This window comes from Cottoperca gobio, chromosome 6 (genome assembly GCF_900634415.1).
Source record: "Cottoperca gobio chromosome 6, fCotGob3.1, whole genome shotgun sequence".
In the NCBI taxonomy this organism is placed as follows: Eukaryota; Metazoa; Chordata; class Actinopteri; order Perciformes; family Bovichtidae; genus Cottoperca; species Cottoperca gobio.
In genome coordinates this window covers 9,620,952-9,645,487 of record NC_041360.1, presented here as the reverse complement: position 1 = coordinate 9,645,487, position 24,536 = coordinate 9,620,952, and the positions used below count along the sequence as shown (strand labels likewise).

At 40.6% G+C, this 24,536-nt stretch overlaps 1 protein-coding gene across 2 annotated transcripts in view; it reads left to right on the top strand.

The window, feature by feature from the left end:
• Positions 1 to 24,536, top strand: part of btbd11b (BTB (POZ) domain containing 11b) — a 73,636-nt gene that overhangs the window by 37,614 nt on the left and 11,486 nt on the right. Inside the window, exons 3-8 of one of the 2 annotated variants that reach the window (XM_029434420.1) lie at positions 7,934 to 8,095; positions 16,340 to 16,544; positions 20,269 to 20,421; positions 20,651 to 20,816; positions 22,154 to 22,243; positions 23,938 to 24,039. In XM_029434420.1, coding sequence (XP_029290280.1) covers positions 7,934 to 8,095; positions 16,340 to 16,544; positions 20,269 to 20,421; positions 20,651 to 20,816; positions 22,154 to 22,243; positions 23,938 to 24,039 — 878 coding nt within the window. The remainder of the gene's footprint in view (positions 1 to 7,933; positions 8,096 to 16,339; positions 16,545 to 20,268; positions 20,422 to 20,650; positions 20,817 to 22,153; positions 22,244 to 23,937; positions 24,040 to 24,536) is intronic. The other variant, XM_029434421.1, reaches the window with a different exon arrangement.

The following is a 24,536-nucleotide window of genomic DNA, read 5'->3' as shown; positions in this document are numbered from 1 at the left end:
AACATTTCCTCATACAACGGTTCGAATGATATCGTACGGAAAGGTGTCTTTTGTACATTCTCCCCTTTGATCGCGGTTTGGGTTAAAATAAGCACATTTGTTACATAAGTTAAGCAACAAAAGTAAGGTGAAATAATTCAACGGTGACTTCTTGGTTCACATTGGACACTCACAGTGGCCTCCTGCGTGAAAGTCCTGTGTTTGTTTGACCCATGCATCCACCCCAACCTCTCCCCTACGCAGAGTTTGTCGCTCTTTATACTTCGTCACCTGACTTCCTTAGAGGTATCCCTGCACATCCTGGCTCACAATTACGTGGGTTATATAGGCCTACAAATGTAGTGCATTACTTTTCGTAGATATGAGTAATGAGTCTAAACAGTTGCAGAAATGTTCATTAAAACAGCTACTGTAGAAATGTCTGTAAACACCATGAATAGTGCATAAGAGTTGTGGTTTGTTTCTTTTTTTGATACACGCCATACATTCCCTGGGAATATCTTTCACACACAAACACTCAAACATGCACAAATTGCACACAGGCAGTGACTGTACCTTCCTGTCTTAAGGATTTACCGTCTTATCTACTTTGCCTCATATTTACGCCGCTGAGTTTCCATGTCCGAGAGCGTATCTTCACTTAGAAGCTTCCAGTGTTTACAAGCAGCTCGTTGTGATGTCACCCCTTTAAAATGACCCAGAGGAAAATATCCCCTTGCAGCAAATCACATTTTATGACATTAGTCATATCCTTTAATTACTCCAGTGCCCTGAGTGCTAAATGAGCAATTACTTCAGAACATTGTTGCATTTAGTAGGATTGCTGCGTCTGTTTGTCAAAAGTTCAGAAGCTTTTCACATTTGTCGTCATAATTCACAGCGATTCCATCCCTGATTTTACTGTAATGCGACAAACCACACAAACCCACTTTTTTTCTTCCCCTACCCTTATCAGATTATATGAGTTAATTGTGAGTTAGAAAATACCGTAGCGCTGCTTTTTAAGACTCTCCCAAAAGCTCATAGAGAGGTAGTGCAGGGTGAGCAGAGAGATTACGGCTCAGTGACTTCAGATTTTTCCCTGCTGCTGCTGATTGCCAGTATTGTCTGGAAAGCATCCTGCGGGAAGCGTTCGACTCATGGATATTACACACAGACTTATTACCCTTGACAGAAGAAATGAGATGAAAAGAGAGAAATAATAGCGAAAGAGCTGCTACCTCAGGGTGGAATAACACACAGCCTGCAGGAAGGCTGGTTTCCCTCTGATTGGAGAAGATTGCGTAATTCTAGTCATGCCCTTGTTGTGCGTCGGTCACCCGTCAAAAGTCTTCCCTCTGTGTGTGTGTGTTTGAGGATATGGCCTATTGTGTGGTGATGACTTGTATAGTACTCACATGTGTGTTGCTCTGCTTATTCAAGTCTGTCTCCTTTTTTTAGCTCTCAGTTCCTGTGTGTTGCTATTTCCAAGCTGCCTGCAATGATTCAGTGGCTACAGTCTCTACTCTGCTGACCTCATCTCTTTATTCTTATCCCTCTACTTTCTTTAAGCATTAGCTAATTCATGCTATCTAATAAGTTCTGCAATAGATTTTTATTATTTATGCAGAGCAATCATGATAATTAAAGGAAAACTATGCAAACAAAAGCGCCTCCTATAATCAAACACAATAATTGGAGCCTGACTCTAAAATTGAGTGACGGACCTTTTTAAACAAAAATAATAATAACAATATCAATAGTTAAATCTAAGTTATTGGTGCTGTCATGAGATGTTTAAAGAAGGTTTTTAAAATTAAACTGAGGAATTTAAGATTATCCATCGATAAGGACGTTTCCGCCTTCTTTTATACACATTTTCAATTTGCAAGTAGAGTGGTGTCAAAAGTCAGTGTATTGATAAAACGTTCAGTGAATAAATGAAACATACTTAATGCCATATTTCCATGCCATGGTTTTCCACTTTGACTGGTGCTCTGTTGATTACATCATCTTGTTGCACCCTTTTATTTTGCAATCGTTTAGTGGACCAAAGTGGAGAGTGAGAGCCACCAGCTGTTAATCTCAAAGCACCCAATTACTAATATTTGCATAATGGCAGTAGAAGAGCACATTCATAAGCATTTCTTCGCAGATTATCTGGAAATGTGATTAAAATGTTTGCTGAATTTGGAAGGACACTTGACTTATATCTTAAACTCAAAGAAATTAGAAATTGGGCCTTTAATGTTGCATTAATTGGTAATATTTTGGCCACCTGCAGAACCAACTGCAAACACAACACGGACATATTTCTACCTAGAAAGTAGTTATGGTGAAAGTGTTAGCGAACAGTTGTTCATTTGCACATCAAGCAAATACACGGCAACATTAGCCTTCATTCAAAGTCACTTTTATGGGCTCTCTTTTACAGTCTGTTTTGGTCTCCGTCAACCCCAGAAGGAAATATCTATTTCTGCTGAACGCTCCACCGTGTTCACCAGCTAGTAGCTAGCTGTGTCTGTTTGGTGATGGCCAAGTCACATCCAGTTAATAAAGAAATATTGATCAGCTATAAGAATCACTTTCTTTACAACATTGCTCTCAACTAGAAGAGAACAGCTCTGTGATTAAAATGCTGAAAACAGAGGCTAGGCTTCATATAAAAGACAGGATGGACTAAATCAGACTGTGATTTGCTTCTTGAGCTCTTGGTGTCTAATGGACACCTGCTTCAAGGAGTGTCAACGATGAGCCGTGACTTCAATCAAGTTCTAATCTAATACAAGATCCTACGCACCATTGCACCCAACAACAGAGGGCAATAAGGTGAAAAAATGATTAACTGGATTGTTTAAGCGTCCTGTGTGAGCAAGCAGAAACCTCAGTGAAGTGTCCTTGAACAAGATGTGAGACAATGACTCTCTATCAGCTCCAACACACACTGTTGTGTATCTGGGTCCGACCTCTGACCTCTGCCTGGAGGAGGGTGTTAATAAAGGAAGACAACAGTATCGTGTTCATTTTTGCATTATTTAAAACAAGAACAGAAGAGGTTTGATGTGTTTACAGTAGGGTACAAAAATAAACCCAAACCTACCGTCTGAATGTATGTCCTTTGGTGTATTACTCATACATGTGTAAGAACACATCAGGAGGCTTGTGGGCTTCTTTCAGAGCGACACATGATTCAAGCTCGGGAGCTTTTTCAGACCTCTGTATTAGGGACAGCAAGGGGATCTTCAGCAGACTGTATCCTAAATGTGGTTGCCCATCAGCAAAAGGAAATATTCACTTTGGATTTAACTGAATACATTGTTTTCTCTGCAGAGCACATCCCATTTCAACTACACTTGAAGTGCCTGGGATTAAGACTTTTTAATTGCTAATAATTATCTGTGCACACACTTCGGTGTTGTACGCAACATGGCTCGCTATTAGTTTGACTGTATATTAGCATGCGTGTTTGGTTCATGCCTTCTCCTTCTTCCGGTTTCCTGATATAAACAGATAATTGCATGTGTGCATGTATTTTCTCACTCGTGGTTGTGCTGTCCTCCTTTATACGGCTGGCACAGGACTAACCCATTAAAGAATTGTGGCTACCTCAGACCATACTGTGGTCACCTGAGAGTTCAGACTCTGGAGATTTACAGTCAATCCAGGCACAACACTCAAATTCATATTCACACCTCTATTTCTACGCCTGCACATATGGTGAACATTATTCAGAATGAATACAGCAGTGATTCAGAGAAGGAGAGGCATTCTAACACATCTGACACACGTCACTACTCCGTTCCCCACTTTCCATCTTGCTATGATCACTCGCTTGGTATACATATGGTAGCCATCTGGCCTGGCAGAACAGAGCCGGAGCCTAGAGTGGGGCAGCACTACTGTGATCCATGTACAGTAACAACATGATTAACCCTTTACAGACATATTGGTGAACTAAAAACTGTTTTATCTTATGCTTTTTGGCATCTCTTTAACTGTGTTTGTCTTCACTTTTTAAATATCACACGTCAAGTCTGCAATTACATGTCCTAAGTTCTGTTTTAGTGTACCTGATTGTACATGACATTCAGGATTTATTAGATCAAAGCTAGACTCTGCTGTCTGTGTATTTTATCTGCCTGCGAAACTCAAAGCCAGAGCTGCAGCGTGTTTAGGGAAGTGCACTTCTTCGTGTGCCCCTCCAAAATAGATTTAAGTGCCGGGTAGGAGCCGCATCGAGGTCAGCGTTCCTGTCCCACTGCTCTAGTCAACCCTGAGACAAGTCAGAAAGGATTTTAGTTACAGTATTTTGCTCTCTGACAGACAAAAATTAGTTAAAATGAAAAAATTTGTGTAATGTGTGTTGTCAAAAAATTGAGTTTTTGCACAACTCATAGTGTGATTTAAATGAGAAGAAAAGTGTTTTATGCATCAAACAATCTTCAGATAAAGCAAAAGTAAATTTGAAAACATGCTCCAGTAATTAGATTGTAGCAATAGTTCAACATTTTCCCATTACCAAAACTATTCCTTTGTGCCAAATTACTTCATGTAATAACCCAAATGAATTGTGACAGATTTGAAAGGTTTAATCTTATCAACAAAAAACAAAGATGGAAGACTCTCATGAGGAAGTATATCCTATTTGCGTTTGTGGCAATATTTTGGCTGGAGTTTTGTTAAGTGGCTTTTTTTTCTGGCAGAGCATGTGGAATATGTGTTTGACCATGTACTGGATCTGTTCTGTGCGGCAGCCTATCACAGAATATGACTAAGGTGCATTCAGTGACATCTTAATGGGAACCCTTGCACTCATTACTTCTTCTCCATTGACAGTGTCGTGCCTGGAGCATTATTCAGCTTCCTCTCCTCAGCGACGCTGAATTGCTGCCATATGTAGAACAAGACTGCTATACTCAAAGAGTGGCATGTGCCTTATATAATCTCTCGCTACTATACATCATAAAACAATAACCAACTCTTATATTATTGTGATTATGGCCAGTAAACATCTTGTGCAAATATACTGCAGTTTCCAGGGAGATTTCTGGTGCAGTGACAATCACAAGGAAAATGTGACATTCAATACACAAACACACAGAGAGAGAGAGCGAGAGCGAGAGCAAGAGTGAGAGAGAAAGAGAAAGAGAGAGAGAGAGAGAGAGAGAGAGAGAGAGCGAGAGAGAGAGAGAGAGAGAGAGAGCGAGAGAGTGGCTACAGTCGGCCGCATGTAAGAGCTCCATCAGTTCCTCCCTGAGGGTAGACAGTGCCTTGCATTACGACAAGAGAGCCAGTGAGTCACCTTGCCTCAGTCCCTCCTTAAAGCATTCAGCACTTCCCTGTCAACCGGTCCTGTAATTCCCCCTGAACCAAGGTTAAGGAGCTGGACAGTTAAAGCTGTGTAAAGTGTAAGAGCAAGGTGCTTTTATTCATGTTTTTCAGAACAAGGTGTACTCATGCAGTCCTACAACACATGTTGGCAGACCTGTTGGATTGCTTTTGTGGCTGGATTGGCTGGTCGGAGACAACCAACTAGGCCCAATGTCTTATATCTCGCAATGTAAAGTAAAATGAAAAATAATTTGTGTATCCGCCCCGTGATTTGGATCCGTTACAAACTTTAGGGGGTAGTTCCTTGGCCCATTCTACATCCTTCCACCAAGTCTGTCCAGTAGTTTTTCTGTAATCCTGCGGACAAACAAACAAACCAAACCTAAAACCTTACCTCCCTGGCGGAGGTAGTAAATGAATAAAACGACTGATGATAGGGCCAGAGTTAAAGTGAAATATACTTTTTTCAACCGAAAATGATAGTTCTGCACTGCAATGTTCAGCCGAATCACACCTGTGGGCCTTTAGTTGCACATCAAAAGAGGTGGGTCATGAATCCTGTGGTCACGCTATTTACTTTGGTATATAATTGTTTGAGAGGAAAGTGGGAGTAAGGAAGGTGCCAGAATAGCCCTCCTGCTGCTCTAAATGGTTTAAGATGGATTTCTTGGAGTTTGCAGAACTGCTCGCCTAAGAGGGATCATTCCGAGCAATAAAAGCAATAACAGAGAAGTATTCCCTGCAGACAAGTTCCTGCAGAAACAGAGAGTTCCTTTCCTTCGTAATCGACCTTGTTGGCTTATCTGAAGCTTTTTCTGAAAACTGTAGATGTTTAGGACAGCTGACACTGGTGCAGCAGATGGAGAGGTCTCCTGCTCTTTGTTCCAGAGTCGTGCAGGTTGTCAGTAACTCTCTGGCCTGACCTGAACAAAAATGTAGATGAGATGGTGCCACACGTCTGCTGCTGCTCTGTAAGCAGCTACTCTGGACGTTTATTTCCAGATGTTTTTGCCACACAGTTTTTATTACTTGTGTATGCATGGTGTATAATCAGAGCCATGCCTTTTAAAATCAGCACTTTTTAAGAACTGTGGATTTAGTTGCTAACTAACCACATTTTCTCTGTCGTTAGGGACTGTACAAAAATTGTGTTTTTATCATTATTTTCTTTGAACAACCCTTACCTTGATTAAGAAAAAAATGCAACATACATGCCTCCCACAATATCTCAAAGTAATATGATATCATTGACTGGTGCAATTACAAATACTCCAACTTAATTATCCAATGATTTTACACATTTACACGACAAAGTCTATTTTCAGGTCTTGAGGAGTGGCATTCAATTTCATTTATAACAATTTGACAATTTTTTAAATAGTGAATACTGAAATACTGAAATGCATCAAAGCATAACAGCGCTCAGCATCATAAGCAAAAGCATGAAATTAAGAGCATACACCCTAAATAAATAGGTAATTTATACAACCGTGTTAGAACTGAGGAATAAAGGAAAGTAAAGTTTTATAAAGTAAAGTTCTTGAAGTTTAGTTTTACTGCATCGATGAATAAAGCTACTACTAGCGTTGGGAAAGGCTAGTTGAAGCTAGCGTATCTCCTACAGAACTATAGACAGAGTTGAGTTGTATTGTTGGTAAGTGGCAGGTTTTTACAAGGAAGAAGAATGCATGGAATAAAAAAACAATATCTCTGGTTCTGATGCATTGCATTATTTATTACCATCCATCCGGATCCAACAATGTTTTAGGACTGCAATGCTAAATTGGTGGAGTACTCTTTTAATATGCTAATAATTATTATTTATATATAATAATAATAATAATTTCCACATAGCTACTAGATCACAAAATAGGAAGTTGAATTATCTATTGTCAAAATTATAGCAAACGATGATGCATCCTGTTTTTTTTATTTCTAAACCAAGAGCGATCATTGTCACTTTAATTGGCACATTTTATCTAACTGCACCACTCATTTTTCGACAGTCCCTCAATTGGGAAAAGTGAAATAAATCGCCTTAAAAAAACTGTCGTCTCCCACAAGATGAATGAAGAATGTCACCTTCGCCGCAGGCAGCATGTGCATTAAATTAGCAGCATGTTATGAGAAAGGAGCCATTAAAACCAAAGCTACTTTTTCCACAGTGATTAAAGGGCTAAGTAGAGAGTCGCTGCTTTGAGCCATTTCCTAAGTTGACACCCTGCAAACGATAAGAAGGGTGCAGCACGAAGCTGCAGAGGAATTAGAAACTGTCAGCAAAGCGAAATGGAGAGCAGTCTGCCTCGTCACCCTCAGAGCAAGGGAGACCAACACACAGAGGTGTGACTAATGAGAATGCATTTTGAATATTACGCATTATTACCTTTGGGAGACACTCTGACAGGCATAATTACTAAATTGTATGGCCTCCATTTTTTTCCCACTCTTCACACGTTAATATGACAAATACATAAATGGAAGTAATGAGATATTAACATTTAAGTGGGTAAACTGTGTATTTTAAATTAGAGTGACTTAATAATCAGTCAAATTGTTGCTTTTCAGACTGAAGTCTTGTGCTCTACCATGACATTAATGTAATGCCTCTCTTTCTCCGTCTCAGGTGTGCTCAGCCTACCTGAGGGTCTGACTCTTCACAGGGACCAGCAGCTGCTGCAGCAGCGAGCGGGGAAGAGCGGAGATGGAAACGCCTACAGTCAGTCTGAGCTGCGCTCCATTGAACAGTGTTTACTGGCTACAAGAGTGGGCAGCATCTCTGAACTCAGTGAGTCGTGTGTGTGTGTGTGTGTGTGTGTGTGTGTGTGTGTGTGTGTGTGTGTGTGTGTGTGTGTGTGTGTGATGGGAAAAGTCACTTCAGAAGTGAAGGACCATCGTTGACCTCGTAGGCTCTGTAGTCAATGTGCCCTTGAGCAATGCAATCAGTTTTCTCCCAGCAGACTTGTCATAGTAAGAGCAGGTGCTACTAATAACACTAACGATGGCTCTGTTCTATTCAAGTTTTCCGGAGAGATTGACACTGAGCCATCATGCAACTCCCCAGGAACAGTGCCGGGCTTTGAGGCCAACTTGACCAAGTGGCCGAATCATGGAATAACAACGTTCGGGGTCCATCACGTAATGCCTTTCGGCCCAAAAGCGCTTTTTTTTCATAGACTTGCATCATGGAAGAGACCCCTGTAAATAACTGTAACAAGTCAGAATGTCTTCCGTGAAAAAGGCATATTTACCAACTAAACCGCTTGAAGCTGCTCACCTGCCACCTGGTCAGTATAAGAAGATGATCATTTAGACAATGCTGTGCTTCTAACTTTGTTCCAACACTTTTTAGGAAGACCCGTTCCTCCTTTAACATGACAATGCCCCTGTGCGCAAATAGAGGTCCGCTTTTGGTGTGAAGAACTTGACTAGCCTGTACAGAGCCCCAACGTCAAACTCATCCAGCATCTTTGGGTTCAATGCTGGATGAGTGCCGAATGCTAGCCAGCCCTTATCATACAACACCAGTACCCAAACTCACTAATAGGCTTTTTCACAGCATACACTTGTCATAACTGGAAAAGCACAGGTGTTACTAATACCATTAACAATGGCTCTGATCTATTCAAGTGTCCAAGTAAGTCATGACAGTATGACAGTGGGCCATCATGCACAATAGCAGGACCCTGAAACTGAAACAGCAAATTGGAATTCAGCCATTATTAATTATTCACACCTGTGCTTATCTTACTGTGACAGGTCTTTTGTGCAAAAGGTCTATACTGTATATTCTCTTATGGCTAAATGAGAACAAAGCCCCACAGTCAGGTTCCACAATTCTTTGGAAAGCCTTCCCAGAAGAGATAACTGCTGCATATTAATGCCCATGGTTTTGAATTGAGAAGTTTAAAAGTCACATATGGGCATAATGTGTGGCTGTCCACATACCTTTTGTATTTAACTGTGACCCTGCTTAGAAATAGCATGTCAGTTCAAGGAATCTATCATTTACTGCTTGGGTATTAGGGTGTGATCAATTTGGATGAAAGCTAGTAGCTGAAATTATTGAGTGCTTTTTGGTTATGTATGGCTATGTCGATATGTCAACCAAAGTCAGACTTAAAATATTCTCTTGCGCTATATTTACCATACCAGTGCTAAGTAACACATGTTAGCATTAAGATGGTTAGCATGTTATCCCTTGCATTTAGATCACAGCACCACTGTGCCTCACAGAGTTGCTAGCATTCCTGTAGACTCGTTGTTTTGATTGCTCTTTAACGTATGAATGAATGAATTACTATATATATTTTGATTGCAGGATTTATTTAAGGTGTGCAGCTCAAGTTAACTAGAAGTCTCCCTCACATTTGAGTCGGATGACATTATTGGCTGATATGATAATGCAAGGTTTAATAAGGCACAAATATTGTCCCGCTCCATCAGGAAATCACTGTGTCATAATCCTGCTGTGCATGCATATTTGCATATTTAAATTAATGTAAATCAGCGCATTGTCAATGAGATCAACTCTAATGAACCAAGAGCTATTTATTAAACTGCCCACTCGCAATGTACTTATTATTCAAAGAATAATGAGCTTCTGAATGCTTTCTGAGTACGAAGTCATTTGCATGGGCTTCAGTTTTATATACTAATAATAGGTTTTCATTTGAGACATGACATACTGATTATGTTTTACCCGCTTGTCCTCACTCACAAAGAAAGATGTAACACACAACAATTCGACAAAGCAAAGTTCAGCACAAGGCCTTCATTAAATGTTTTCTGTTTTGGGGGAAACTTTCTGACAAACTTTCATAAGGCCTCAACATATCCGCAGTGGCAAGCTGTGCTGCAAACCCCCCTACTCTTTTGATATAATCAGAGAATCAAGATGCTTATTGGAAGTGATGAACAGTTTTGTTTCTTGGTTGCGTGCAACTCTGAGGAGTTGAAAACACATCTGAGAGCTACAGTGTCCTCTGACAGAAGAATAACAAATTCAGTCACATAAGCACAAATTATCTCCTGATGTGCATGACAATATTTCTTTACAAAGAAAGAAGTCAAACAATGGGGAAAGGGTTGTAGAGTCTGTTGCTGTCGTCATGGCATCGGGATGTCAAGACAAGGCTGGAAAATATTTTCTGTATATCTAGTGTAAACATTTATCATCAGAATAAACAACCAGCCAATTCTCCTCACTGTATGTTTTCTCAGGAGAGAGGTGGGAGGAGTGGGGGGCAGCAGTGAGGCAAATCGCCTGTCCTATGTCCATGTTGTATTGATGAGGTCAAGCAAGGACTCATTCTGTTCTGTTGACACTGCAAACACACTGTGAGACAACAGAGCGGCCGATGGATAATAGCGGAGCTTAGTCCGGTGGTGGTGTTATCAGCTCTGGAGCGGAATTCTGTAAATAACTATAGGATTTGTAAACAGACACACAGCTCAAGCCGGGGGAAAAAAAGAATAATTGAGAAAAGCAGAAGAGCCAGCCATGATTGCATCAACCTCACATATTGTGTATCTGAAAGAGAGCAAGATGGGAGACAAAAAAAAAAAGAATAAAATATGGAAAGGTTTGAGAGGAATACAGATACGAGTTTGATTTTATAAAATAACGTAAATACAAGTAACATGTGCATCCCATGCAGGTGACCGGTGGCATTTAGACTCGACTTTAGAGGTTTGCCACTGATTTACCTCTTTGTATTTTCTCACTTTCTCTTCTGACAAAATGCCAAATTAGCATATTTGAAAGGACAGTTCCGCTAATGCTGCAACTATTAAACTATTAGGACTCTTGGTGTTTCATCATCACTCATTCATGCCGGATAAAAATTCTGCTACAAATATGTTCCCCACAGCATTGTTTGTGTAACTCAGTACGTATTAAATCCCGCAAAATCTATTCTTAGAGGCGGAGATGTGCAGAGCATACAAAATACATATTGACCCTCTCCATATATACAGTATACAAATCTATACGGACCACAAAATGATACATTGTCAAATGGCTGTGACCTCTCTGTGCAGGTTGATGTGTCTATTGGCTTCAAACCACACAATGACCCGCAGGGATGCAATTTCCCTCCAGTTTGATATTTTAGGAAATATAATTTTTCTTGCCGAGAGTTGGATGAGAAGATCGATATCAATCTCATGTCTGTTAAATATGTTGCCACTGGAGATGGTTAGCTTAGCTTAGCTTAGCATGAAGACCTGAAACAGGAGGGAACAGCTAGTCTGGGTCTGTCTACAACAGAATCGTTTGTTTCATATTGAACGTACAGACATGATAGTGTTTTCAAACTTGCATGCAATTGTTGGCAAGAAAGCAAAAAAAAAAAGTATACTAAGTAGAAGACAACATTTATTTTTCTTCCCTAAAACATTATTAAGGTCAGATTCAATAATTCCTAAATGACTACTCAAATCTGGAAAACATCCACTGTGAATTTGGCAGCCTGACCAACCAGGGAACAGTGGGAGATGTTTAGATGATGGCAACAATTATTGCTCTGTGTAGAAAACAAAATCAGACTCCAATCACCAATTGTGTATTTCCATTTACAGCTTCTCTCAACCAAGCAAAACACTTACTCAGCCTTTCTAGACCACAGGGATCAGAATTTAATTCATTTAGTTTTTTTGTCTACAAAACTTAAAAAATTGCTTTAGTTCCACTAATGGACACTTCCTGCTGGATTTTAGACTTGACTTCTGTGTCACGTTCATCATGGACTTTTAACAGTTTCACACATTTTATTACCTGCAACTATATTTTCCAGTATTATAAATTCATGTTTAGCCTTACACACAGAGGAACAATATTAGTTATTAATGCTGATTAAGAAAACACTCTTGAACATCATTATTCATTACTATTGGACGCGGAGCAGAATTCATTTTACCAAGGAAAATACTATTCAAGCTGGTTAGAAATTGTGATCTTAGTTTCTCTTATTGCCTCATCTGATACTTTTCATCATTTGCTTCCTTCTCGGGTCCAGTGATGGAGCCCAGACTGTTTCAACCATAAACTAAAATGTAGTTCTTCTCATGGCAATCAGTACTTATTGAAGTAATACTTTCAACGATAATTTTGTTGTGAGGCAGCAATAACAGCGTTAAGATATTTTTCTTTATGAAGATAGTACTCACTTTGAATACCACATATTGGTATGTAATAAAAGTACAATATTGCTTTTAGTGATTCATGTTAAAATGTCTGTTACTCTGTGATGGTGATTTAGATTTATAGGCTCAAAGGTGTGATCATGTCATTAAACCTTGCAGTTAATGGAGGTTGAAACATGAAATTCACCGAAATTACAAAGGTTTCACCCAACAAAAGCAATATGCAATCAATGAGGTGCAAAACATAGAATACATTTCTACAATTCATCAATGTCTAGAATGAAGAATGAAGTGTACCCTCGTGGAACTTAACAAGGATGTACATCACATCTCCTCACTCATTACAGACCATGCCATACACACCATTCCTCCTCAAATAAAGACTCTAGGGACATCTGGAAGCTAGAGAGTCGACACGTGATGTTATTTTGTGTGCCATCTTGTGCAAACTAACCCGTCCTGAATACTGCAGGTACGCTGATTGTGATTGACCTCTCCTCAGTCCTTATAATGTGAAGTCAGTGTGAAAGTTAAAGCAGCATGTGTAATGATGAGGGAAGAACCTCTTTGGGAGAGTTCTACTCGAGCTACGACATTAGAGGCAATATTTCCTCAACAATGTTTCATATTCAAAGAGAGTGCAAGTTCAGTCGTTTTTGTTAAGCTGCTGCCTTTCTCCTTTTTCTATTATATTTCTCTCTTTCTCAGTGAGTCTTTTCTCCTTAACTGCACTAGATGCTGATGGAGCAGCTCCATAAATATAGTGTTTGTACCCTCCTTGTTATCTTATATGTGTAGTAATTGGTGGCTAAAAGCGCTGGCTGCTTCCAAATGGACAAAACTAATAGTGGGAAGAATAGCTTCGCATCTTGTTGAGTCAGGATGGCCACAGGCGGCCATTAAATATAATCACGGCTGCAAAGCAGCAAATAAATGAAACACAGAAACTGTGATGATGACACCAGCTGCATAATGCAGCCAAGAGCTATTCATCAATACCCAAAGGAAAGCTGGTTACTGTATATTTATTTTAATATGAAGGCTTGTCCGTCAGAAAAGAGAAAGTGAAAATGTGCCTCCTTTTATGTGGATTTCCAATCAGTGTTGATGGTGAATGTAGTCGGTGGAAGCAATGAATTCATCATATTAACCAAGGAATATGTTGTCGGCTGCAAATTTTGTAGCGCCGTCATTTGACGTGGCAGTGAAGTAGTTGGGTGTTAGGAAGAACTACAGGCTCTTTCACGCTCTACATGCCGCTCAGAAACACAACTTCTTTGTTCTCCTCACTTATATTGCAAACCTTTCCAACTGTGAAAATGGTATCCCAAAGATTTTAAGGATGAGTAAACATTTTACAGTGTTTCGGCAGATATTCAACTACGTTACTGTAACGTCAAATGACGGCGCTTGATGAAGGAAGAACAACAGATTTTGCAGCTGTAAACCGATTTCTTGGTCAATATAGCAAGCAGTGACACATTTACTGCTTAAATTCACTACATTTACCATCAACACTGATTGGACATCCACTTAAAAGGAGGCGGATTTTCCCTTTAAAATCTACATTTACAAAGAGTATACTTTCCCTCTCACACTTAAATATAAACCCAGCCTTCATAGTCTCTGAAGTAATGAGCAGTTTTGTTGTTATGTGGGGGCTGCATTGCCGGTTACTGGCGTTAAAGGTGCCAACACTCATTATATCCCTCGTAAATCCAAGCAATACCATACACTGGAGACTGGCATATTTGTGTTATTGTGCTTCTCTAAGGGGATTTTAAAGCTTTGAAAACACAGAGAGCATTGCCCTGCTGCTTAAAGGTAATCAGTGAGATACCTGAGGAGCGGGATCTGCTGTGTGTCCTCCACCTCTCCTCTTCTTGTTAGCATAAAGAATTAATTACCCAGGATGAGGTATTGATTAAAGGCTTGAATCTTATAATGAAAAGGCTATTGACGTTTTAGCTTATTTAACTGCTGTACTTGCTGTACTTGTACTTATACTAATTGTTATGTTTTTGCTGTGAAGCACTTTGGGCTGCAATTCTTGTATGAAAGGTGCTATACAAATAAAGCTTATTATTATTATTATTATTATTATTATTATTATTATTATTATTATTATTATTATTATTATTATTATTATTATACTTCTGTCTGTCCGCCCTCGTTTTTGGCCAAAACAAAGAATCCTCACGGCTCCGTGCTGATACATGGTCACTGAAAACAACGAGGTAATACTTTTTCAGCCGATATTTCTGCGTACACCTGCTAAAAGAGCGGCAGTAATCTCACTTTAAGCTGCTGCTACTTCGCTACTGTTGCACTCTCTCTGTGTTAGAAATAATCTTCCCCCTCAGCTCTGCCAGCCTCCTCTGCGAGCGTAGGAAATGTCACAGGCCAGCATAAATAAGACATGAGAACCGGCTGTTGCTGACCACCTCAGCTCCCCTTACCAAGCTTAAGAGGGCACTGTTACAAGCTTATCTGTATTCCTCTTGGTACAATTAAGAGAAAAGATGCAAGAGGAGTAACAGGGAGCGACAGAGAAAGTGCAGGGCCTTAGCTTAAAGTTTGTACGAGAGGTAATCATTGCTCATTTCATCTGTAGATGTTGTCCAGAGCATTTCTCTATCAATACAGCCCCACTGTTCCCAAGGGACAGTCATGAGATTGACTGTTTTGTTGCATGAATGCTCTTCCCTCATTCAGGCGTCCTTTTCACACTCGCCTCTCACATTGTCGAGGCGAAATGGAATCTTGGCAGGCGCCAAATAGCGCAATTTTGATGCTAAACAAACCCTTTTGTCCTCGGAAATGACAGTTTGTTCATGCTGTGTATTGTATAGGCATGCATACAGTATAGTTAATTTAGACCGGGAAACCAAGTGCCGTCGTGCTCCATTACTTTTTCGCCTTGAATAGTATCAAATTGACCTCGCTACAGAATTTCATCACATTTTCTCATAGTGCAGTGGGTCTAGAAAGGAAGGAGAAGCGACAGAAATCTGACAGCAGTCAGTGAAATGGGATTTGAGTCTGTGCTGTAATAATACAGCTTGGTCATACTCTACCACTCAATAAATTAGGTGCCACAGTCATAATGTTGACTTGAAGTAGATGATGGTTTTCTTGACTATCTGCCTGGCTGTGAGTGAAACTTCAAATTCATCTCTCGGTTTTTGATGAACTGAGTTTGCTGCACTAAAAGGCGGTCTGTTTGTCCCTTAAGTATAAAAAAAGGGGCTGAACACGCTTTCCCAAGAACTGTTTACTTTCTTTTAAAACCTGCCTAGAGAATATTACAATTTTTATTAGCAGAGTTGTCTCAAGCTTTGATTTTTCTAGCCCAACTGGATGACCTTAAAGTACTGACAAATTATGCAGAGGAAATAGCTTGGAGTAGCTAATGATTTTATCCATAAATATTCATTCTGTGCACAGTGCAGTCCTGAGCATACGTATCCTCCTGCTCTCTCAGTGAGCAGCATAGAAAGGACTGGGATAAACCCTGTCTTTTATTCTGACTGGGGTGCGGGGGAACTCTCAATTTCCCCTGGCAGAGTGAGCTCTAAGGGGGCTGGAAGGAATGAGGATGATCCCCAGACGTCTTTTTAAAGGCTGTGTGCTCAAAATATTCCTGTCTCTTAAGTCCTTTCTCATTACTTGTGTTCATTTTGTGTTTCCCTGTACGGCGTGTATGTGTGATTTGTGTGTGTGTGTGTGTGTGTGTGTGTGTGTGTGTGTGTGTGTGTGTGTGTGCGTGTGTGTGTGTGTGCGTGCGTGCGTGCGTGCGTGCATGCTTGCGTGCGTGTGTGTGTGTGTGCGTGTGTGTGTGTGTGTGTGTGTGTGTCTGTGTGTCTGTGTGTCTGTGTGTGTGTAGGTGACCTGGTGTCCCGGGCCATGCACCACCTACAGCCATTGTACATGAAGAACCACAACAATGGGACGCCGATCCACCAGAAGAGCAGTGTGATCCACTGGGCGCCCGAAGCGATCTACACGCTGTGTTACTTCATGCACTGCCCTCAGATGGAGTGGGAGAACCCCAATGTTGAGCCCTCGAAGGTTACCTTACAAACAGAGAGGTGAGAAGAAAACCTTTACATCAAATATAAAGAGGCGCTCCAAATTTCTGAACTGAATCTACCAAATAGTATTAAATCACCACTTAAAAATAGTCCCCAGTACATGTACTACTTACTCTTGTTTGGGAAAGGATTTAGGAAGCGCTACAGAACATTGTTGCTACTTCATGAAAGATGAGCTTGGAGATGAGAGTCATAGACAGGATGAGGAAGTGGAAGTGGAAAAGTGTTGAGTCAAAAACTTTGTTAGATTTAGTGTATGTCTTCATCCTTCACACCTTTGGGTTTGAGAATAAAGGGCTGAAAGGTCTCTAATCACACACAATTTCTACACATAGTGGCTTTAAAGCAGCCATCTCAATATGTTTTAATACAAAATGGATCACATGACTGCTTGTATGAGAAAAGGCTTGTTTTTTTAATGATGAACTCAGTTCTCCTCAAATCTACAGAGCAATTTAACGTCTTTAGGCTCATTGTTTTGGTTTTCTGGCCCTTTACTGTGTTGGTTCACTTTCACCGCTCTCATCAGCGTTGTTTTCAGACAAAGCCTGTAGCTGTTTTCTACCAAAAAGCCAATATGTCAAAGTTGTGTTTACAGCTTGACCACAACTGGGAAAAAATAGGTTATTGCAGGGTTAAGATTAACTTTCATTTGAAGATCTTTGTGGCCTTTAACAAACTTCATTAAAAACTAGTGCCATTATTTAACTGAGAGCACAAACTGTGGCTTCACTCAACCTCCATCAGGAACCGAGAAGATGGATCAACAGGTTTGTGGCGCAGCTTACAGCCTGTAACTGACAGAAAACTCTTTCCACAATAGAACAGATAGCGAAGAAATGTAACAGGAACATCTAATAAAAAGGTCAAATAACACAATGTAGGTTACAGTTGAAGAAACATTTTTCATTTGTTGTATTTGGTAGAGAAATAAAGTTGCCGGTTGTAGTATCCAGATATTACTTGCCCCTCCCATCATATTTGAGTGTGTTCTTATATAATGAGGGTTTTTAAAACCAGAACAAGGCAAAGTAATAGAATCATCTGGTATTGATTAATCCATCAGACCCCGTCACCTCATTTTGTACTGGGAGACAGTACCATTATTGCACCTTTAATGTCTGCTGGGATAATAATAATAATAAAAGGACAGACCCCAGTGAGGAAACTCCCTTTATGTATCCACAATTTACACTCCTGCACAGATACTATCCAGTGGTAATCTGTCCTCTGTAGAGAAGAGCAGAGATCATTCTGCTGAAACAATACACTTCTTTTATTATATTTCTGGCTCTCTGTGCTTACCCCTGAAATGGCACACCAGATGTTTTCCTCTGGCAGGAAAGTACGTTTTTATATCAGTGAATTGTCAACTCATTGGCTACTTTAGTGAGCCCTCTGGGTGACATGTGCAGCAGTAGGAAGGGGCTGTTGAAGCAGGCGTCAGTATTTATAATTACCGCCACTGACATAGTGGGACATAATCAGCCGGCAGCTGTAGGACTGTGTTGGTAGCTTATGCATGAATGACATGAAGCTTAGGCAATGTTTCCACGGTGTTAATGCCCCTGATCCTTCATCGTGTAGTTTTTGAACATTTCATCGTCAGGAAAGCAAAGAACAGTCCTCACAATCTTCACAGTTTCTCCTCATGAATCTCTTTGTTTTCACTCATAATATCCCACTGTAGCCCTCATACCTCGAGCTGTTCAGTATTTCCTGCAGTGTGGTGGAAACCCCTGTCAGCATGCGGCAGAGGTGGGAAACAGTACTGACAGTTGAGCCTGAGCAGTCCTCCTCTGGGGCTCCAGGCTTTATCGCCTGCAGTGGAGCAAGTTATCAGCTTTAATGTGTGTCCCAGGTTTCCAGCTCACGTCTGCTTTACCTCTAATCACCATTTGCAGCAAAAATCACATTAATGAATGTTTGTTTTATATATACATATATATATAAAAGCACATTGCCATTGCCAAAAAAAGCCCTAAGATTGGAAACAGCAAGACCTTGAACTGCTTGTGAACTACTGATTCCTTGTGAGGGAAATGCATTGCCGTTATGCAGTCCTTGCCTCTTGATTAGGTATTGTGTGCTGCTTTTAATTAATTCTGTGGAGCCAATAACATCACGTGTGCTGCAGGTCAGGCTCCTTTGAAGTAACACAAAAGGGTTTGCATTTCTTAGCAGATCAAACAATTATTACAGTAACAGATCAACTCGGAGTAGCATTCATCAGCGACTAATTAACAGTGAGTGACAGATGTGGGCCGAACATGTGTCAAGGACAAACCAGGCATCCAGACATCAAGACATCAAGTGATGTACTGGACAGAAAATCCCGCAGGATGAGACCAAGTTTCATCAAGTGCACACAACTTAGATATGTGACAGCTCATGCAAAACACATTCTTCAGCATCATCCAAACAAACTGCATCAAAGACGCTTATGAAACTGATTGTTAATGCTATGATCCGAGATTATTATGATTAAAACAATGCATACTATAAAATAAATAAATAATGAAATTGTCAGATTTGACACATGCTATGTAAATCGATTCGTTTTAACTAAGCAGTAAAACTTTCTTCATGATGTGTTGTACCAGCATCACTTGTCTCATCATAATACTTAACATCATCATAATAACGTGGCGCTTTCTGTAGCCATAAAAAATAAAGAGAGTGGTTGTGTTTTGCATTTATGACAGCTCATTGTATAAGTGAAGAACGTGTGTATTTATATCCATGACACGCCGTCAGCACAGTAACAAAGGTCAGAATGTAACATCATGCATATGTATCCACCTCATGCACACGGATTCCATGTGGCTACAGTAAACACAGTGACGCAGGATGAGTGGAGGAGAGAAGTAGTCAGGAAGAGAAGTTATTCCAAACGCGTGCGGTCCGTGGGTCCTGCAGGGTTCTCACTTAAGAGATTTTCTCTCAATGAGACTGTGGTTGTGTTTTTTTCTGTGCCACCACATCTCCACTTTTCTCTCTCAAGCTGTTCACTGTTGGCTGTGTTCAAGTTACCAAAACATCCATAGTTGACTTTAAGCAGATAGTGAGCTGTCATAAATACTGTTTATTGACATGCAAGTTTACAGAGAGCACCGTGAATTTCATCATTATAATGTCGTGCAAAACAGATTAGAAGCAGAGCAATTACTTCTCCTGTAAAGTGTTATGATGACACATGTCATGGCTTATGATTGCTACAACATCGCAATGCATTTTAAAGCATATACAAATGATAGTGCATCAAGCATATGTTGCAATAGCACATTATAGATTTCCTCTTCTGTTTAACCAGCTGAGCCTTAACAGCATCCTGCACAGTATTATAACATTACACTGTCAAGCTTTAGGTCTCTATAATGGAGCAGAACATAGTCTAGACAAATCTTCAGAGTTGACATAGACCAAACAAAATTAGTATTTTTGATCTATAGTCTATAATCTGTGATCTTGCTCAGTTTGGATTTTCTCACATCAAGGTGTCTCTCTCTGACATACTAGTTTTGGGTCTTTGATTTCATCTTCTAGATGGAGTTCATCCTGTCCTCAAACATCCGCTATAGCTGGCAAAATCACTAAATAACATATGCAAATTCTGTATTAGATGGATTTTCCTTGCAAGTGCCTGGGCACACTTGGGCATGACTGAAGTTCAGTGTGAGTCTCTGGTGGCCAGATCGTGTGCATCTATCTCCCCCTACAGGCCGTTCATGGTGCTCCCGCCTCTGATGGAGTGGGTGCGCGTGGCTGCGGTTCACACCGAACACAGACGTAGCTTCTCTGTGGACAGCGATGATGTTCGGCAGGCTGCCCGGCTGCTGCTGCCCGGAGTGGACTGCGAGCCCCGCCAGCTCCGGTAGGGCCGGAAGCTGCATGCTCAGCCCATAGGCTGCAAAGCACCCAGCCTCTTCATCTGCACATAAAAAACACCAGCGGGCACATTATCTGAACTTGCAAACACACACATCAGTGATATAAGCATCCTCCCTGTAGTGATAAAAAAAATAAAGCTTGTCAGGTGTTCAGGGAAAATATGGTGCATTGTAAGCTTCAGTGTGAATCACTTTGTGTGCTTTGCCCTTCAGAACGGATGACTGCTTCTGTGCCTCGAGGAAACTTGACGCTGCCTCTACTGAAGCAAAGTTCCTGCAGGACCTGGGCTTCCGTATGCTAAGCTGTGGACGCACAGACTTGGTGAAGCAAGCTGTGAACTTGCTGGGGCCCGATGGTATCAACAGCATGAGTGAGCAGGTTAGAGACACAGTCAACATATTAAATAATGCATATGCGGACACATTTGCACTGACACACACACACAGCCTGTGGATCAGAACAGTTTGTTTGCCTGGCTCCTTCACCTTTAAGCAGAAATGCAGTCATGAATATTAAACCTTCTTCTGAAATGATTTTCCCGCAGCCTTCCTGCCAAGGAGCTCTGCATTATATCAAGACTACCACTACCAGTACAGTAAATCATCGGGGGCAATACTGCAAGTGTAACTCGTGAATTTCCATGAGAACTTTAACAATTAGTTTGGGGCTGATCAAAACTTTCAAATACAGAGTTTGGTTCTGTACTTTACTGTCGGACAAGCTTTGCTGTCGTCCCTGGTATAGAGGAGATATTGATTTATATGGTATCCATGAAAACAATCATACCAGAATTTGCTCTCATCAGACTCAAGGTGCCGAGAGTGGAGCTCTCAAGGATACAAGTTTAGAGCAAAAGTTCAGTCGTGCTTTGTACTACTTTGTAAAAAACAAACAAAACACAGGTTTGAAGAGAATTTTTTGTATTTTCACCCTGGACCGTATTGTCCCATGTTTTTGTGAATAATGGGGACAATGTTTGTTTTACTTGGTCTAGTATTGAGCGAGAACGCTACAGCTCCTAAATAGACTGAAATGTAATAATTTTGGGCAATTCCGCACCGTCGATATAAAAGTGCTTGTTTTTGCCACTGACAGATTGTTTTTGTGTCTGACAACATTATGGAAAGAACCCTTCAGGGAACCTTTCGCATGATCCGGTCTGTTTGTGTCGCTTGGATAAGTCTCGTTCTGAAACTGTGCGTCACATTCACATTGCCTAAATTAGCTAAATATTCAGCCATGTAATAGAAAATCTATTAGGTAACACTAAGCTACGCTTCATGCACTCAAATACAACAATCTCTGACAACACCTGCCTCTCTCCAACTCTCACTCACGTTTCCATCGTTGTCCCCTGGCAACCAGTTACATGTCACGTGTAGAAAACGTTTTATTTCTCTGTAGGGTCCTTGTTGTCAGACACTTATAATAACAACCTGAGCCTGTGGCAAAATGCAAGCACTTTTAGTGGATGTGCATTAAGGTGCGATTACATGACCAATTACAAAACGTGTTATCCCCATTAGTCATTTAGACAGGAAACATGGAAGAATCCGAAGTGACCCTTGAAGTTAAGCTTATGTTGAAATAACAAAGTGGCAATGACAAATGTGTGACATGGCACAATTTTGGATTTGATGATGCCATGTGTTGTTTTAATATTGAATCTTTAACTTCTGTAACAATGTGATTTCTCTGCACCTGTGCTTGTGTAGGGGATGACCCCGCTGATGTACGCTTGTGTCCGTGGAGACGAGGCCATGGTACAGATGCTACTGGATGCGGGGGCTGATATTAACAGCGAGGTCAGTGCTGGTGAAGTTTGCTATTCTGGTTTTTGACATTGGGTGAATTAAAGTCAAATGAAGGAAGGATTATCATAATGTAAAGTCACACAGGGCAGAATGGACGACACATTGCCCTTCAGATAATCTAGAAATAATATAACTTTTTAAGAGATGAATCTGCACAGCATTTTTCAAATGACATTTTAGTGGGAGACAAGATCTTACAACTTTTGTATTCTTCAATATGTAGTGTTATATTTGTTAGTACTTAAGTGATTGTCTGTAAGTGCTGTAAACTATATGTGTTGTATGAATTGGAGAAAACCAATCATGGTGTCCCTCATCTCCCCTTCTTTGTTCTCCCTCATGCTAAATATTTAAGAGCTGAAGATCATGAGGCACTAACTACTCTGCCACATTAGAGGATGTGTAGCAAACAGATTGAAAGTTATATGTGCAATGATACTCACTTGCATTTGAGTATTTAGAGTGTTGAACATGACGCAGAGGTTTGTTTCTGAGTTATTTTTTCTCCATCAGGGAAAAAAGTGCTAAAGATTGGCTCACTGAGAATCTAGATGGCATCCTTTGACTCTGTGCAGACTTCAGAGAGGTGGTTCAGTTCAGGCCTCATGATCCTGGTCTTCTTAGTCACCAACACAACATGTCCCATCAGGCATTGTGTCAGAGTTGATTTGCAGTCCACTGCATTCATGAGCCCTGGCCAAAGCACAAAGCACACTGTCTGCTGAAATAAGAAAGACCCACTTTCAAACTCTTTTTATGCATCTGGTTTCGAACCTGGTAAGAATTTGAACAGTTCAAGACAGATGCTGCTTGGCTCTGATGTTTCTTTCAACAGCTGGGCAGCATTGCAATTATTCTTTAAATCTTAAAGAAATTAGGTTAGAGTCGTTGGTTACGTTTTGTAATACAGCTTGCTGTTAAAAGGGTAATTTTTTGAATCAGGTACCAATAAAATACTTAGCATTACTGGTACCTAAATGTTGAACACAAACAAGACTGTGGGAACACGGGAGTAAATGGGGCATTTTAAAGGCACTTATGGAGCACAGCAATTTACTTATTGGGGACTGAACAGGTTAAACGTTAGCCCACTGCATAAGTGATACCAGCTTATGTTCTTAAAAAACACAAAGTCCACATTGTAGTTTCACTCATTAACAAATGTTATTGTGAAGTTCTGCTGAATATCAAACTTCAGCTTTGTTTCCCAGTGTTGTCACATTTCATTCTCTCACAGCCTCCTTGTCCCCAAAGCAGCATGTGGAAAATATGTGCTGTTTGTGCTTTGGTCATGTTACTCATGTTTCACGCTTTCATTTGGCTCATAGTTACTCATTGCAGCCTGACCAGAGAGATGAGCCTAAAGAGATCGGGTTAGATCCCTGTCAGAGAAACCCACTGGAAAGAACAGAGTGACACCATTAATACGGGGCCTAAATAGACAGATCAATCTATTGTGTTCATTGGAAGGCAGACAAAGTAGCAGGATGTCCCCAGCAGCCCCAGGGTTCCTAGTTAATTACTCCAGTTTCTCCTGTAGAGCTTCCTGCCCCCTCTCTCCTCCCTGCAGCTGCTTGTCTTGTGCTCCTTAGGCCATGTAGTGGATTTAATGGCTTCGTATCTCTCTCCCTCACCTTTCTCACTCCCTACCTAACCCAACCCACCTACCTGTGTCCCTTCCCCAGGTTCCAAACTCAGTGCACAAGCACCCCTCAGTCTTTTCCGAAACGCGGCAGGCGACGCCCCTCACTTTTGCTGTGTTACACGGACATGTGCCTGTGGTGCAGGTAGTGACGTCCTTCCTCACCTGTGATTCTCTCATCATGACCTCTCGTTGTGCTTCAGCTCATGGTTGGTCCTCATTGTCATTTTTGTCATCAAAGCTTCTTGGTGGTGATGATGATAATGGTTCTCCGCTACGAGTTTTCTCCTATCTTTCTTTTTTTGTTTTCATCTAATGCTTGTGTGACGTACAAATGTACCGTATTATCTTTAAAGAGGGCTTTTATCCAGTCGATGTTTAGGTCTGAACATTTGTGTTAATCTCCTGTTAGTTTCCATTTTTGAGCCGATGGATCAGACTGCATTTAGCCAGAGGAAAGTGGAAACCCAGCGGTCTGAATTGTTATTGAACTCATTTAACTAATTCAGTTTGTCCTCTAAATGATCCTTCCGGATTCTGAATCATTATACTCTAATAGAAAACGTTTGAACCATGTGAAACCACAATTTCAACTCTGATCTAAAAGAAAGAATGAAGTTAAAAAGATTAAATTCTGAGTAA